The sequence below is a fragment of the Plutella xylostella genome, chromosome 4 (genome assembly GCF_932276165.1).
Source record: "Plutella xylostella chromosome 4, ilPluXylo3.1, whole genome shotgun sequence".
NCBI classification, from domain to species: Eukaryota; Metazoa; Arthropoda; class Insecta; order Lepidoptera; family Plutellidae; genus Plutella; species Plutella xylostella.
Window position 1 is genome coordinate 7,351,072 of NC_063984.1, and position 17,673 is coordinate 7,368,744.

Below are 17,673 nucleotides of genomic sequence, written 5' to 3' on the forward strand. Positions count from 1 at the left end.
CAGGAGCGGCCGTGTAGAAGATAGCCACACCGGCTGACGCTCCAGGCAGCGTGTGGCGTCATCGAGCTTATAAAAGGCAGCGCGCGCCTTGGCGGCCCTCTTACTTTGGCTCAGGGCGACTAGGGATCGGACGTGTCACTGTCGTATTGCTTTGTAGGTTAGGATTTAGGTTAGCTTGCTATTTTGTGATTGTTGCTTCCAAATTGCTTAGTTTTAGTTGTAGATTAGTGCTTTGTTCTAATTTGTGTGATTTTCTGTGTGAGGTTAAATTATTAAAAATAAATGTGACGATAGGTTTTTGTGAAACGTGTTTTTTTTAAGTAAATTAGGCCATAATTCCCTATAGTTAAATAAAAAATATTAGTGCAGCAAAAATTACTTAATACCTACGTAATTTTTCTTATTACGTAATTTTTCAAGTTTTCAAGACTAAATACTACAAAAAATTATAAGAAAATGAATTGTTAAATTAAGCAACTTGCTATAAAACTTGGCACGCACTCGGTTTTCCATTTTATCAAAAAGTTTTTTTCCGTTTAACTCACTTGGCTATTGTAATTAGAGCACTCTATAAAGCGCAGTTTACCAGATTGACATAATTATTTAACTTGGGGTTTCAATTAATAAAGCGAAGCTGTAAGTTGGTTGCGTATTCGGTTGGTTAGAAAAGGCATGCGTGGAATCCTGCAAGTTAATTCTCGACACACTCTACTCATAGATCACTCGGGCCGGCGCGGCGGCCGCTCGGCTGCATTCTTAGGGCGCGTTTGCACTGACATGCTGGGCGCAGATAGAGGCTTGACGTGCTTATACACGCACGAACAATGAAAAAGTTCCAGTAACAAAGTTTCTCCTAAACTGAAAAGCTAGCTTAATGACGCGTTCGGCAACATTGAATTACATTTAACAATGCATCAGCATATTATAAGTACTTAAACTAAAAAGAAAAATTGTGTTAAAATGGAGTGAAACTTTTTCATTGCTTGTGATTATCTTACCTATCAACTTGAGTATTAAGTATAATCAATACACCAAAATAATGAATAAGAACCCACAGAACTACAATAGGCCAGCGTACGCCAGGTACAACTGATCTTTTAAAAATATACGGACATCTATAAAAAACCCTAAGATAACTTTCTCAAAGCAACGCATTTTTTAAAAGTACCTATAAAAAGAAACACTTAGCTTTTTAGAGCGTTTTGCAAGCAACTTTGCGGCTGTGAAGTTTAAGTGTGTCATTTCTAACGGTCAGAAAACAGGACGTTAATTTTTATTAACGGAGCGCATGTGTTTTTATACCGACGACGATGTCATAAAGAAGGTAATGTTGATTTTGAAGAGATTCGTCTTAAAAGGTCTCTAACTCTCTACCCTTTTACCAAAGAGCTTTGAGTCAGAGAAATACTTACGATATTTTTGGTTATATCGCCATAGGCAGGTAACTGTAATTAGTAACGATAAACTTTTTGACTAATTTAGCTTTTCAACAAGCTCGGATGTAAAGGGGTCAACAACAGATGTTTTTCTCGATACCGAACATTTCTGAAGTACCAACTTGATACTGACAAACTTTTCTAATTTAACTTGAACGTAATTATTATTGTCTAAGTTGGGTAATTGTAAGTCGTAGATCAGTCTACGTCGAAAGAGTCTTACAAGTTCAGGCCGAATGATTAAAAACAGTATTTTTATGGCAATAAATATAGGGAAACATAAATTAGATTGATATATTAATATAATTACTTCTTATGTGAAATATTTAAATGGCTAAAGGAACTCGTATTTCACGTAAAGCCATTCGCCTGAACGTTGGCGGCGCGAGTTCGAAGTTCCATGAATAGCAATAGTTTTCAGTTATCGTATTTTAACTAAAAAGTCGAATGGAATTCTGTGTTCGGTTAGACCATAATTTAGCCGGTTTATCGACCGTGCCGGCACTACCTAATTTGTCGGTATGTGAACGCTGCGAACCGTTCAAAATAGTGTGTGGCTTTTATTTACCTTTGTTTTCAAATCTAGAACGATATTGTAAAAATAAATTGTTTTTACTTTTATTATGGTTTTAGATTTTATGCTTTATTTTAGTTATTTATTTCTGCACACAGCGTGCCTGTAAAATTACTAGCTTTTATATTTATAATAGGTACTCTTTCAAATGCATTCATGTGATTGTGCGGCGTGCGTGGTATGCGTACATTTGCTTTGATGAAGCAGTCGTACCGGGACTCGCTACAGAAGACCCTCATCAAGGGGTGAAGGATGTGGGTACTTGCGGCCTCAGCACTGATTTATGAATAAATTGCGAACAAATATTGTTTTGGTTGGCTAGGTAACTTAAAATTCATCCTTTACGATACATGGAATGACCCAAACCACGGCACGTAACGACATCAAATTTCCATAAACGTCTTTGTATCTTTGACCCGACTACCACCTACCTAGCTACCCATTCATAAGATAGGAATGTTTCCTACGAAAAAATATTCTGACAATCCTCTAAAAATATACGGAGTGATATTATAATTTTTAGCTTCACATTTGTGCCGAAACATAGCTAAAACGGGCCATGCTACTTTAAATTTCTACGTTGAAGTAAAATTACAGACTTAATGGCCAATAACAATTCGATTCCCCAGCACTAGTGCCAAGTATTGTTTCAGGTCACGTAAAGTTGGCAGCTTTGTCTAGGTTGATGACATGATCAAATTTTGTATAGGAATAGCACGGTACGACTCGACATTAACTGATCAAGGTAATGTTTATCTAATCATTTAAACGGAATAAAAATCACCTATCTAACTTCCTCAGTAATCTCTACAGGGCTGGACCCTAGACAGGCCCGTACTGTAGCTATACGCAGCATATTATTATGCTACTTTATATATACGTTTATTTTAACTTATATTGTATTCGCACAATTTACTAAGTTTTAACTTAGATGTTAGATGTTATTTGTAGGCTTTGGAATAATAGCTAGTTACCTATGTATAAATATATTTTTTTCTAGAGTGTATCTTCCCCGAGAAACAGTACTGCTGTTTGGGGTATAATGTATGTTTTTATTGTATTATTTGATGAATAAACGTTTTTCAAACAAACAAACATGTCATGTATAGCATTTCTAAAGTAAGAAGCATAGAGCACATTATGACGGGCCCCAGCGCAAAAGTTACACGGTACGCAGAAAAACGCGGTCGGGTCGGTTGTCTCTTGTAATTATAATGTAATGTGGCGCAAAGCGACCCGACATAAAGATCGATAGTGATAGTTCATATAAAACTAGTGACATTTATCTTGCGGCAACAAACAATATAACACATTTATGTTACATGTGAAAATAATAAAAACCATAGGCCAAAATGTTTTAGCGACTTATGTACACATACCGAGGAGGGGTTGACGATGACGGTGCCGTCCACAAACGGCGCGAAGCCAGGCGGGAAGCGCTACTTACATTAACAAGAGTGACAAAATACTTGGTCACGTGGTTACTGAGACTCACCGAGGAGGGGTTGACGATGACGGTGCCGTCCACGAAGGGCGCGAAGCCGGGCAGGAAGCGCGGCGGGTCGAGGCGGACGGCCAGCAGCTCCGCCAGCGGCTTGTTGCGCAGGCACGGCGCCAGGTCGTCCTCCAGCAGGTCGCCGTGGCACCCCGTTTGTTCTGCCACCTGCACCAGAAGGGGATCTTTAGAATATAGACATTTTTTTTTATGGACCGGGGAAGTGGTTTTTAGAATATAGTCTTATTTGAACAAACGAGTACGTCTCTCGCACATTTCCGATAGTGGCAGAGGAATATGGGTCAGTGTTATAGCTTAGGACCAATAGCAATGCAATAAAACAACTTCAGAACTCGTTAGCTAAAAGACCATTATCAATGTTATGTTTAGTGAACAATCTACTGCTGAAAAAAGACTTTATTCTATGAAGTACTAAAACTCTTTGTCCTACTTTTTTAGCTCTTTTATAATGATTGGTTTTGAAAACACTGAAAACCATCAAAATTTTCTTATGACAAGCCCATAAAAACGGCCATTCCGAAATATAAATACAAAAATAACTATAAAATTCAAAAGTTATATACCCCAATAAATAGCGCATTAAGTGCGTATTCTTTTTAAGTTAACCAAACATCGTAAAACTGAGTTTGAAAGTTGCTTCAAGTTTCATAACTTGTGACCGCCGCTGCCCCTGTGGTCGCGCGGTCGATAGATTATAAAATAAACGATAACCCCAGCGGCTGCCGAGGGCAGGAATTCTTAACTAGATCAATACTTTTCATTGTTCTTCCTAAACTTGACGGATTGTTATGTTGAATACAATGGAATTGTGCCCTAAAATATGAGCATAAATCACGTAGTCACAATTTTTTTCTGTTGCGATAATTATAAAGAGTTGTTATTTCACATAATTCCATGTAGGTAAATACCTTTCGTTTAATGGTGAGTGGCTCCCGCTGCAGCGCCCAGGAGCTGAGCCCGGAGCCGCTCAGCAGGATCACGCGCCGCAGCAACTCTGCAACGGAATATAACATTTAGGGTGCGTTGCACCATTTAACTTTAACTATTACAAACGTCACATCGTCTGTCAAAGCATCGGTTAAGCGAAAAATTGGTTGCACCATTCAACTATGGTTAAAATGACGTCATAACTTTAACGATAACCATAACCACCCCATGTTGGCCGGTTACTGCTTTTGTTAAAGTCAGGTAGCTGTCAAACGCGTTGTATAACCTCAAAGTAACAGTATTACGTACAAATATTAATATTAAATAATTCTTATCATGTCGCTTCAACGTGAAATAGCGCTTGAAACAAGTTCCTCAGAAATTGAGATTAAGGTGGAGTAAGTACGAAACTTACGAAATATGAAGAGAAAGGTGTACTTTCAGAGAACTGATAGATTCGCAGGTTCCAGGATTCAAAAATATGGCTCGTGTGTTGGCTTTAAAACTAGAACCTTTCTTACTGCCTCCAACGACGAAGTAAGTCCCAATGCACCTATTATTATATTGTAGGTGTACTTAATGATCATCTTCACCACCAAATAAGCGTCCACTTCTAGCCATGGGCTCTCCCAAGGAGCGAAACAACACTGTGCCCTCGGCCTTCCTTATCCAGCCACTACCGGCTACCTGCCGGTTGCCGGTCCAGCGCAGCAATCTAATATCAAAGTAACCTACGTAACTCTTTAATTGAATAACCTTGTTTTCAGAAATTTTGCAATCACTCAAATACTGAAATATATCAATGAAAATAAGGACAGAACTAAGAAGAGTGCAGCCCATTATAGTGGCTACGGCATAGCTGTATATTAATATATTATGTAAAAAATTAGTGACCCTGTGCTGTACCACCAGCTAGGTTTTTTATGATGATTCATCATCTGATGAAGAGGAACCTGTCTATGCAGTTAACAGGAATGATGAGCATAATCGAAGGATGTCAATAAATAATTATTTTAATAGATTACATCGTTAGTTTTAATTTCAACTTGTTAAGAATTAATTAATAAGATCATCATCATCAGCCAATAATCATCCACTGCTGGACATAGGCCTCTCCCAAGGAGCGCCACAACACTCGGTCCTCGGCCTTCCTCATCCAACCACTGCCTGTTCGTGGTCTCCACTCGAGAACTTGTCTACCCCAACGGTTATCGGTTCTTCGGCAGATATGACCAGCCCACTGCCACTTCAGCTTGCATATTTTGACAGCTATGTCGGTAACCTTAGTCCCCTGACGGATAACCTCATTTCTGATACGATCCATCAGAGAAACCCCAAGCATAGCTCTCTCCATAGCACGCTGAGCGACTTTAAATCGGTGGACCAGTCCTACCGTCAGTGTCCACGTCTCTGCACCATACGTCATCACTGGCAGGACGCACTGGTTGAAGACTTTTGTCTTCAGGCTCTGAGGAATAGCCGAGGAGAATATGTGACGAAGTTTCCCGAACATACCGAGATAATTAATAATAAAGGCTTATTAGAGTCTACTTTGTCGCGGGTTTTATTGATGATAATCTTTTGGTCAATATTTGGAGAAACAACAGACTTAGGTCCTATGACATGTTGACTTTGAGTGCTTTGACAGAGAATGACGGCTACAATGTACTCTGTGACGGCTTCAGTCCGACAGCTAGATTTGGTATTGCCTTACATAAAAACGTTTCCCACAATAACTTTGGGGAAAATTATGTCTCAAACGATTAGCAACCCTAATAACATTAACAATGACCGACGATATGATGGTGCAACACGTTGCAGTAAAATGATAACTGTAACGACTCTGTCATTGCTAAGTTTAACCTTAACTATTACGATAACCGGGATGTTGATGCAACCCACCCTTAGGGTCTCAGCACATATAAGCGTAACGTAAACGTATCACCGTTATTTCTTCTGTCAACCAGGCGTTCACGAGCTCGCGTTCTACTCGTTGTAAGGCATTATTACCTATATGCCACATTAACAAGATGTTGTTTTTTTGCCAAAGAAAAGTTATAATATAAAAATGCCGTAATACAATAGTGCGCTGTAAATTTGTGGCGAACTAAGGAATAAAACATAATGAGCGTTCTTATCAAATAAAACAAGATATTCGATGGAAAACTACGGTTATCCTAGTATGAACGAAGCCTAAGTATGTTCTCGCATCGCAAGCATTCACCTGTAATATAACAGCTCAATATCGATACACTTAACTATAATTATTATTGTAATACTACTGAGAGAGCACCTTTAAGTACAGGAACAATTAGTTATAACCTGATGGGTTAATTAAATATTTAATAATAAGAATATTAATTAGGCTTCTTACAATAGCGTAGGCTTTTCCGAGAATAGCTTTTAAGCCTTTGTGTTCAGTTTCATTATTTGATATAGACTTTCTTTTAAATTTCTACAGTTTGCATTTCTGAACAAATTTTGAAGAATAAATAACGAGGTATTATTGTAAAGATTATTGAAAATTTATAAACGTAAAAGTGGTCCTTTATCGGCACCAATCAATATCTGCACAAAAACGCCCAGAATCGGTGAGTAAACTATAACACTCGAGCCCCTCACTGAAATGGGTGGAGTGTTAGTCGCTCACTTCACTCGCCGATCGTATTTCCATCAAATTCCTTTATGAGCCAAAAAAAATATCCTTCATTGTTCGTGCGGAAAAAACGACCTAGATTTTTTAAATGTCGTTTAGAGCCCCCTGACTCGTGTTTGCTTCGCGTAACCTTTTTAATCGCATAAAGTGACAAGGGCCTGCAGCGGGCCGCGCAATCCGCTGTCGTCAAATAATAAAACTGCCGGCGACCGGACCGGACTAATTACGTTCATGACGGAGGAAAAGTGAAAACATTTCGTTTGCGTCGTTGAAAAAGTGAAATAATAACAAATCTGGACGTTCAGTGTAATTGCGTTGCGTTGTAATGTACATATTTGCATTCAAAGCCCACTTTATCTTTTAGTCCCCGCCCTGTGGGCTCGTGTAAATAAGAGCTGGCGGGTATTCACGCCGGCACCTTTTCGGAGTACACGGCGGATTATACTGCTGATTTGTAAGGAATATTCATGAATAGGCATTAAAACCAAGTTGTACAAACTCATTATTGGCTTAAGAGGCTTAAAATTAAGCTTACCGTTCACTAAACATGTATTCTACAGTACACCCTCGTCGAGCAAGCAGCGCTGTACAAACTAAGACATTTATCGTCGTTCTCGACAGCGCTCAAATTACATTTTGAAAGGCTTCGTGTCTTAAAGGATCCCGTAAATAGAATATTGTGTACATTCAAAAACCAATTCCTCATTGGGAAGTACGCCCCGAGTCTGATTGCAAAGGTTATTTGAATTGCAACTTGTTACAGACAACAACTTCGCTTTAGTAAGATGCCTTTTACGTGGAGATACTTTAAAGAATAGTCCTCCTATTTCCAATGGCTCTATGAAAAGCCATAGTTCAAGTCATGCTCAGCAAGCTTTTAGCCATATGCCTATTTGGATTTGAAAACTCTCAAACAAAAATAATAAGTTTATTTGTTACATTTAATGTACACGTGACGTGGATCACCGCTTTAGGTATACCCTACGTAGTTACATAGAAGTTCACGCTCAGTAGTTTGTCGAGTAAAAGCCAATTTTGGATGCGAGAATTTTAGCTTCAAAAATTTTCACATTTTTAAGAGAGCACTAGTATTTGAGCAAATAAAAAGCCGCCGGCGGTCGTCACGTCGCGTCTGAAATATCTGGTTGCAAAATGTTAGGTGAGGTGTAGGACTGTAGGTACCTCTAGCAACAGGTGACACGGAGAGGAAGTTGGCGAGCGCGGCGCCGGTGCCGTGGCCCATGAGCGTGACGCGCTGCGGGTCGCCGCCGAAGGCCGGCAGGTTCTCCCGCAGCCAGTGCAGCCCCGCCACCAGGTCCATCAGCCCGAAGTTCCCCTGCGCCGAGCCCTTAGCACCAGTCTTTAAAAAACCTGCCAAAAACACATTCAATTTTAGTCCACTCCTTATTGCTTCACAGTGGATAAACATCTCTCAGATAACCTTTTTATTAAAACCGATGAGAATGTTCCACGGTTCTCCACAAAGCCCACTTTCGTTTTAAGGATAATTGGGTACAATATAGATAAAAGGGAATAAAAATAACAACTTTGAAGATAACCTTGGAACATTTTAAGGGGGAAAAGAAGAAACAAACAGGATAATTTCCGTTGTATTCTTAAAATTAGTTTTATTTCAAAACGTGTAATTCCATTGTTTTACCAGGGGTGCCCTCTTGGGTTTTTCGCTCACAAGATTGCTTAAGCTACGGAATGAACATCCCTTACATAAAACTTTGTTGGATCTTATTCCGAAAGATTTAATTACATTGCTCATCGCCTTTCATTCCATATTTTCTGGATTAATATACAGGAAATATTAATATTATACCGGGGATATTATGCTATTTATTGAAAAGGTATAAAATAGAAGTATCCGCATCTGCAATACCTAACTATATAGCCATAATTATGCATACATACACACAGTAAAAAATCTGTTTCAATTTGGTATGACCCGCGTCGTAGACCAAACCGTTTTTATTAAATTTTAGATAAGTAAGTTTTAAATTTAAAACCAGATTGTCTAAAATATGTATGTCTTGTCTCGAGTCTGCGATGGTCCTAAACAAAATGCCGTTAAATTAACATCATAGATTTTTGTTCAAACTTTTATTTTTCAATAAAAGTAACGTGAACTTTTATTACTATTTTCAGTATCTACTAAACAGCTGTGACTTATTTTGTATCATGAAATATGGCAAGTTATTGAGCTCGTCGAGACACCCGACGGCGCTGGTAAATCGACCGTGAACGCTCTTACCCCCACGATATTAAAGCTCAATATATTGAATTATTGCACTCCCAACTTGTCACATAAACTTGGAAATTAGACAAGTGTGAATCGACTCTGAACGCACTAAAAGCACTTTTCACGAGCATGAAACATGCTGACAGCCACCGCACTCGACTCTAGTGGGAAAGATCTTAAGATTTTTATTCTTTATCCCCTCTTTGCCATAACTTAAAGTACATTTAAAAGAAAATCTCGGTGATTTAGTTCCAAAACTTTCAATGTATAAAACTGTTCATGTGTAACGATAACATTAAGCTGCTTTAGTTACTACTTTTGGCTGAGCCGGAGCCGCCAGACAGACACATAAAAGTCTCATGTTCTTGAGGCGACACATAAATAAATTCGTAAGCATCCCTCATTTGAATAATGAAGTGATTTGTCTTAAGTTTTCTACGAACAAATGTTATTACATTCATTACCATTGCTACACACGAATACCCCTCCTTAGCAATACGAGCTACCTACTCGAAGCACTAAGCCTTTACATGTTTATTATGTTCTCAGAATATCTCGTAAAAGAGGATAGTCTCGGCTACACTCTTGCAGTTTATCGAAATACTATTAAACCGGAGCCAGCCAAGAAGTAGTTACGGTAAAATGTGAGCGCATCTGCTACGCCTTGACCTACATAGAGAGATCTGGATCCTTTGGTCGCTCAAAAGATGTCTTAAAGTCCCGGTTAGCTAATAAGTTAGGATCTAACTCTGAATAGTCCTTACCCGTGAAGATTTTCTGTAACAGAATTTTCGCTTTTTACTTTATTTACTTTCATGAGAATGTTTCATTCGAATAAAATAAAATATGAAGTGTCGGTAAAAATCAGCCCTGACAAAGTTAAAAACATACCCGGACATAAAGACTCATACAAAAAGGCAAACACACGGTAAATAGGCCGGGGGCTATGTACCCGGTACAGACGGCTATTCAAACTCATGGAGCCATGCAATGGTCAAAGCTTTATTTTACTTTCAGTAGGCATTGTAGATTCTATGCAAATGCGAATTTAAAAATCCTAAATCGTTTGTATGAGTGATCGAATGGCTTTCTGAGGGTCATTTCAACCCTTTTACCTGTATAATATGACTTTGATTAGAGTACTTACATACCTATACCATATAGCGGAGGCCTATCGATAAGTGAAAACCGATTTTAATAGAAGCGCATGCCAAAATGTATGAAAACCGCATCGACCATATATTTTACGTTGGGACATTTGACAGTAGTATATGATGAAGTCAATATTTCTTTATTGAAAAATAATGACTGAATTAATGACGATAGAATACGAGTATAGCATTGAAAATAATTCGTAGAGTAGCTTACTTAAGGTCAAAACGATAAACATTTAATTGTAAAAGTCATTCCGTGCCGGCGCTCCTCTCGTAAGGAATATATACTGAATCACATTACAACGGCAGGTGTATCATACGTACCTAAAACGCCTAATCTAAAGTTGATGGTGACGACGATGACGTTGCCGTGCGCGGCGAGCGCCGTGCCGTCGTACGCGGTGCCGGCGCTCCACTCGTACGACTCCCCGTGCACGAACACCACGCACGGCAGCCCGCCGTTGTCCACCGCGCCCTCGCCACCTGGAGATACGTGCTTGATGTTAGTGGGGTAGAGGTGAGATTTAGTTACAGCTTGACAAGTTTTTTTATGTTAAAACGGTCATGTTTTAAAAAACACGACACATGGAAATTCTGTGTGGTTAGTGGGATAGTGGTGAGGTTTGCACTGTCTTTAAATTACAGTTTCTTTACATAAAAAGTTATTTTTCATAATGTTTTTTTTAAATTAGGTACTTCATACAATTACGAAAATGGTACACTGAAATGTGAAATGTGCGGTCGAACATTTACCGCCAAGATTGGCTACATAAGCCACATCCGGGCACACCAACGAAGCCTCAATCTCCATTAGCAGTCACCGTAGCCGTATCGGCTTGGAAGACATCATCATCATCATCATACAATTATTAAAAATATAATATGACATATATGGAAGTTTATACGTATACATTTAAAATGTATATTTTTAGCAACAACAAAAAAATATTATCGTCTGCAAAAAATACAATCTTGTTCGGAGATAAAAGCAAAAATATCAGTTGACAATTACGGATCCATGAAACTCAACACGGCTCGTCGCAAACGTTCAGGTGTTTATCAATCACAGATAAACACGGAGCGTTTATCTCCGCGGCGCCGTCGCCGTCTGACTCGCTTCAAATAATAATAAGCGAGAGGAAACAGAGGCAAGAAATAGAATATCAAAGTGAACCTTGGAGAAACAATCGAGCTCGTCGGAAGATGGCGGCCACTGGGCGACCTCACGACCCGCTTCCGACAGAACCCACCAACAGGTTTTAATGGAAACAAAATTACACAATGCCAAAGTAGGCACCTAGTTAGTCAATTTTCACTGCAGTAAAACACTAAATCAAGTCTAATTAGCAAAAGCAAAAGGAAAATAACTTTAACAACAGGTACATTTATTCGCAACCCGCTCAATTCTTAATATTTATTGCTAGGTTTTAGCCCTGCGGGACTGCGGCGTCTATCTAATACAACGTTCTTGCCTCCTCTCTGTGTATTCCGAGCAAAGTAAAGGGCAAAAATAAGTTGGCTCAATTGCCTTTTGAAATAAGAAACATGTCAATATTATTTCAGTGTTAGGTCTTTAAATAGCGTCGCGATTTTTTACTTGGAGAAAGATTATCAATAGTCAATAACAAACAGAAAATATAGGTATGCAAACAGTCTAAGCAAACAAAATGCTCTTCAATACACTTTATGATATTTCATAACATCTCACGCTTCAGTTGAAAATTCCATTACAAATCAACAAATCCTACCGGTTCTTAGAATGGCGTTTAAATCAATATTTATTGCATTCCAACATCGTAATAATGCTCTCGGAAACATGTAGGTAGTAGGGCTAGTTCGCATGCCAGTGCATCCGGCTGGTATGCGTAAGATGCTTTTGCTGGGTGCTTCGTCCTGGTGTGTGGAGGCGTCTCTCGACGTGGTCACGACGTGTGTCGACGTGTCGCGAGGAGCTTGACGTGTCGGCGGGGTCGGCGTGCCTCCACCTCACTTCCGCACTGCTTGCAGGTGTCATTACTTACTGCAATGCACTACGGAATTGAGGTCTCGGCACCCATGGCTTCTTTCAGGTCTGGCTGGAGCACCGACGACATAGCAGATTCTTCAATATAATTTAGGTACCAAAACTTATTAAATAATTTTACATTAAATATAATAATGGATAGTATCATCTATTGTGCAGTCAAATGTAGATGAACAGTGCAATGAATTAAATAAAGTATCAATGAGCCTTAAGACGAGAATAAAGAGTGGAGCGTCAAGGAGGCACTGAGCTGAGCTGACTTCACTGCACAATCCATCACGTCCCGATTACACTCCCAGTTAGCCTACCTACCTATTTAAAAGTGCAGTAAAATAAAATGTTTCGTATATTTTTAAAAAAATATATAGAAACGTAATTGGAGCAATTAAAAATATGACCAGGAAATATTTTTTCACTTAATCAAAAATTCAAAGTTTTATAGCTAAAGACTTAAAATAAGGTAATTTTGTACTACAAGAACCGATTGAACTTTTGACGTTGGAAATAATTATGATGAAATTGTGAGATAAGTACATAATAATTTATAGCAATGCATTCTCGCGTGCACCTTGTGCTTCAACAAACATATTTATAACAAACATATCGTAGTCTGACTACTTATTTATCATCATAGAAGGACTTTATTAAACATATTTCCCACAGCATGAATAATAACTAGAGCAAAACGAATAACAAATTGCAGGTTTTGTTTCATAAAATATTATTTGCATTTCAATAGGATTCATCCATTGAAATACAGTGTTTCAGAGAAATAGGAAATACAGTGTATTATGCCAACATGTAACATCTACCCTCACAACAATAATGTGGTGATTAAAGCTATCGCAGTGAACTCAGCGGCAATAAAACTTTACGCAAAATTAGCAGTGAAATTACTGCATAAAGTATGAGCCCGCCCGGAGCCGCCAGTTCCGAGGCCTTTAGTGAAATCACCGGCTAATGGAACTTGACAGCATTCATTACTGACTTGAAATTATTAGCTTAGACAACAGCAATACAATATTCAACAATTTATGGTAGGTACATGTAACAAACCTAGGTCTATACAAAAAATAAAGCTTTACATATAATTATAACAAAAAAATTACTAGGGCCATAAATTGAAGACAAGCAGCAGAAGAATCTCCTTGGGTGTATTCATTGTTTTTTTTTGTACTTATTTGCTTGTGCTCTTCATAATAAGGGAATCAATGTTTATGTTAATTTTGGGTAAAACAAAAGTTTATTTCATGTCCGGAAATCCTCGAGAAAAACTATTCAAACGAAGCAAAGCTCGCAGGCCACAGCTAGATCCACAATATTACAGTTGTTTGAGAACTTGTTAATAATGTTCATGATGAAATCAACTAGTTATATGAATAGTATACAACAGCATAATCTGCATGAAACAATACTCTTAGTCAGGATGTAGTGAAACTTTGTCTACACTAATAAGGCTACGAGGTCAGAGCGCGTAGTAACTGCTACGCCGCTACGCGCTACGAATCTCGCTACGAATGTCTGTAGCTGTAGCAACAAGATGAAATTAACTCTTTATTCTTTGTTTAGGTCATAATTTCAAAGCGTGATTGCTTAAAAGATTAAATGCTTTGTGCGTGGCAAAAAATCGCAGCCCCTTTTACGCTCAAACGAACATGGGTTCGTAGGGATGAGGCGGGTTTTTGTAGCTTTTAGACCTTTTCATGAAGTGTGTTCGGGTAGGTTAAACTTTTTGTATAGTTTGAACGGTTTTCTTTTTGGCATTGAACATATTATGAGATCAGTAGTAAAAGCTAGTTTTCTATATATAGGTACAACAACTAAATCAAACAATAGGGACTTCTTAGCGGTGGCCATGGTTCCTTCTGATATTCTTACACCCAGGTAGACACAATGTCACATGATAGACTGTGGACAGTTACATCTCAACGACTTAACAATAGAATACGCAAAGTGGCTGCGATTCTAGCACTACTGCCACTGCCACCGCAAGAAAGAGTGAATATCGATAAACCGGTTTTCCCGGATTTATAAGTACCCCCTTCTCTAAGTCACATACCGCTAACAGGCACATAAAGGTTCACATAGAGGCAGTCCTCGCTCTGGTTGACCAGCAGCGGCAGCAGTCGCTCCAGCTGACGCAGGCGAGCGCGGGGGTGAAGCAGCAGCGCGTCGTCGCGCGGGGCGGCGGGGGGCGGGGCCTGCGGGCACGCCGCGCCCGCCGCGTCCGCCAGCCGCGTCGCGCGCCACTGCGATGGCGTCACCGGCGGCATGTATCTGGTGGTGGAAAGATATATATTAGTGTTTTATAAGGTTTGTGAATGTTCAACGGTTAACAGTCACGTCAGTGGTTGGACCAGCGGAGTCACTCGAAAAACTAAGTTTCGGAGCACTGAGCCTCGTTTCTACCTCTTTGTATCAAACGTGCCGATTGCACGAAAGCTCTTGTTCGTTCATTTTTCGTCATTATAAAGTAACCCTCCGGACCACAGACCGTCAAATGCTTCATTGCGGCAAATATTGAGCTTATGTACTCTTCTTAAAATTATATGAACGCGAAAAGATAGTACTATTATAATAATGCAAATATTCCCTCACATTTTGTATAATAAGAGGGATGTATTCAAAAGATTGTTTGTTAAGAAATTACTCTTTTATTGTAATTTTGTTAAACATTCTCAACACTCTGCTTATAATAAGTACTACTCGTATGGTATTCAGGTTTCTAAATGTAGAACCTATAGACCAGCAACCTTTTATCACAACTGCAACAGAAATAGTTGAACACTTCTTAATTACATGTAAATAATGACAATAGACGGCAGATTAATAAAGTCCGTCCACGTCGGGCCGTGTCAGTAAACATTATAGAGGGAAATGCGTCGCCGCCGCCGTATCAATACCATACAAATGACGATGAAATCGCTGGGACTATTTCCGACTATTACCTACACCGCCCCCCGTCTGATCGGAACTAGTGTTTCTCAAAATACGGTAGTTCTATTTTATGTCGATGCTTTTTATTTGTTAAAACTATAGGTATGTTATCAATAATATTAAACGATTTTTGGAGACTATTTACACCTACAGTCTGTACCCTTTCCTTGTTTGGCTTGTTTATTTAACCGAAATACGTTAGTATTTCATCTGCCTACATTTTATTGAGTTACTTAAGAACTCATAACTATACACAAGTATGGAAAAAAATTCTTCGTTGTCATAAACACTAATAAATATTCTTTGAAGTAACATGCTTAAGCAAGTGTTCTAGAACCCATTACCATCGATCCTCTCTATCTATCGTCATAATTGGTTTCGTATAACCTATCGATACCAACCCAAGCACAACACTAGCCAAAACGAAACACGTTCGTTCCTAATTGGTCCGACAATCGGTCCCCATAGCGGAGCCACGCGCGCACGTCGGGATAGAACGACCTCGGCCTTGGGAGAGACTCGAGCTAATTAGGGGAGCTACTGAGAGGTCGCGGCTCGAAACCTGACCAGGCACGGGTAATTCTCATCGAAGCGTTTTTGATTGGAGTATAATCATACTCGGATAACGTTTTTCTAGGAAGCAAATCCATCGGGTAAACTTAAATTCTTGACGGTTTGGATTTCAAAGTTAGTCACGATTTCCTTCTATATTTTTTTAGTAAATAATACATTATGGAACCACACAAGCATTCATTTTATACGTTTGCATAAGACACAGACTGAACGAAGCAAGATACAAAAAAAACCATCGCACTCGCTCTCTTAGCCGCGTGATGTGAGTGAGCGCAATGCAAAAACTTAACAACTTACAAAACTTTTGTCACTGGCTTGGCGTGAGTGTCTTGCGACTCGTGATAGACCTTCTGTAGGCCCTAAGACATGTACTGACCTGAGGCTGCCGGTGGGCGGGGTGGCGTAGGGCACGCCGAGGTAGGCCTCCACGGGCGGGTGCGCGTGCACCACGATGCCTCGCAGCGGGCCGTACTTCGTGCGCACCACGCGGGTACTGACAACATAAAACACAGAGTTGTGAAATTTTCATGAGAAATGGCTACGGAAGTATAAATATAAGTATATAGGAAACTGGGTCTCTAGTAGAAATTTTATATAGAATAGATGCTTGTGTAATGTGTAAAAGATCTTATGGGCGCTGGTTCGGCATAAAAAATAAGATTGACTGATAGCCAGCTTTCTAGGACTTGTATGATTATGTTAGCCTTCTCGATCATCTCACCTTATCAAGCAAAATTTTACTTATGTACAATCTCGCCCAAAAATGAGCTAAAGATATAACTGTTTTACCAGATTGTAGAGAATAATCAGTAGAGTTCAAAAGTAATATACTTAAATAATCTCGATTTTCCAAAATATTTTCTGATTGTCATGTGCGATATATTCAAATCGCTCTTTCACTAACATAAACAATACCCTACTACCAACTTAACCCCTCACCTGTATTTGTGTGCAGAGAGCGCGGTGCAGCACGCGAGCCACGCGAGCAGCGCGGCGCCGGCAGCGCGCATCACGCCGCGCCGCCCGCCGCCGCGCCGCCGCCAGCCGCCCGCCGCCGGCGCCGCCAGCTCATCTCACCTGTTTCTCGCGCGCTCGGGGGGACTGCAAGGGGGAAACATTAAGGCTACGTCCGCACAGGCCGGAGGTTTGCTTAGAACTTAGCCAGTCTCCAGTAGCTCAGTAAAACGAACGTTCTAGAATCTTGATTGATACACGCTAAACGACTAGCTAGGCGCCAAACGCGCAATGCGGCGGTTCGCGAAGATTCTAGAACGTTTGTTTTACTGAGCTACTCGCTTGGTGACTCGCTGTGCGCAGGGAGCCTAAACGAAGTCAAAATGAAACTACATTTACCAAGTAATTAGTATCAAGTTCTATACATTTTGAACCTGAAAATGGTAGACAAAACAAGTTCGCGATAGGTACACAGGTTAAAGTGGCAGCGGAGTTAAGGCAGTATGACGGTATTAGCACCGTCGCCGCCATCGATTAGACATTTTCCTGGATGCAAACCCCGTCGTCATTGGAAGAACGTACAAAGCTCGATATGTTTCAGTACAAGCAGAGGAAATTTCATACATGTAACGTTTTTTACATAATATAATTTTACGCCTTCACTCAGTATAAATA

The 17,673-nt window shown here is 39.7% G+C and overlaps 1 protein-coding gene across 1 annotated transcript in view; it reads right to left on the reverse strand.

Moving 5' to 3' along the window:
• Positions 1–17,673, reverse strand: part of LOC105386613 (neuroligin-1) — a 72,792-nt gene that overhangs the window by 15,702 nt on the left and 39,417 nt on the right. The window contains exons 3-9 of the mRNA XM_038120975.2: positions 16,984–17,145; positions 16,421–16,537; positions 14,594–14,811; positions 10,836–10,994; positions 8,292–8,480; positions 4,435–4,520; positions 3,506–3,673 (exon numbers count right to left, since the gene is read on the reverse strand). Of these exons, the coding sequence (XP_037976903.2) occupies positions 3,506–3,673; positions 4,435–4,520; positions 8,292–8,480; positions 10,836–10,994; positions 14,594–14,811; positions 16,421–16,537; positions 16,984–17,054 (1,008 nt within the window). The 5' untranslated portion in view covers positions 17,055–17,145. The remainder of the gene's footprint in view (positions 1–3,505; positions 3,674–4,434; positions 4,521–8,291; positions 8,481–10,835; positions 10,995–14,593; positions 14,812–16,420; positions 16,538–16,983; positions 17,146–17,673) is intronic.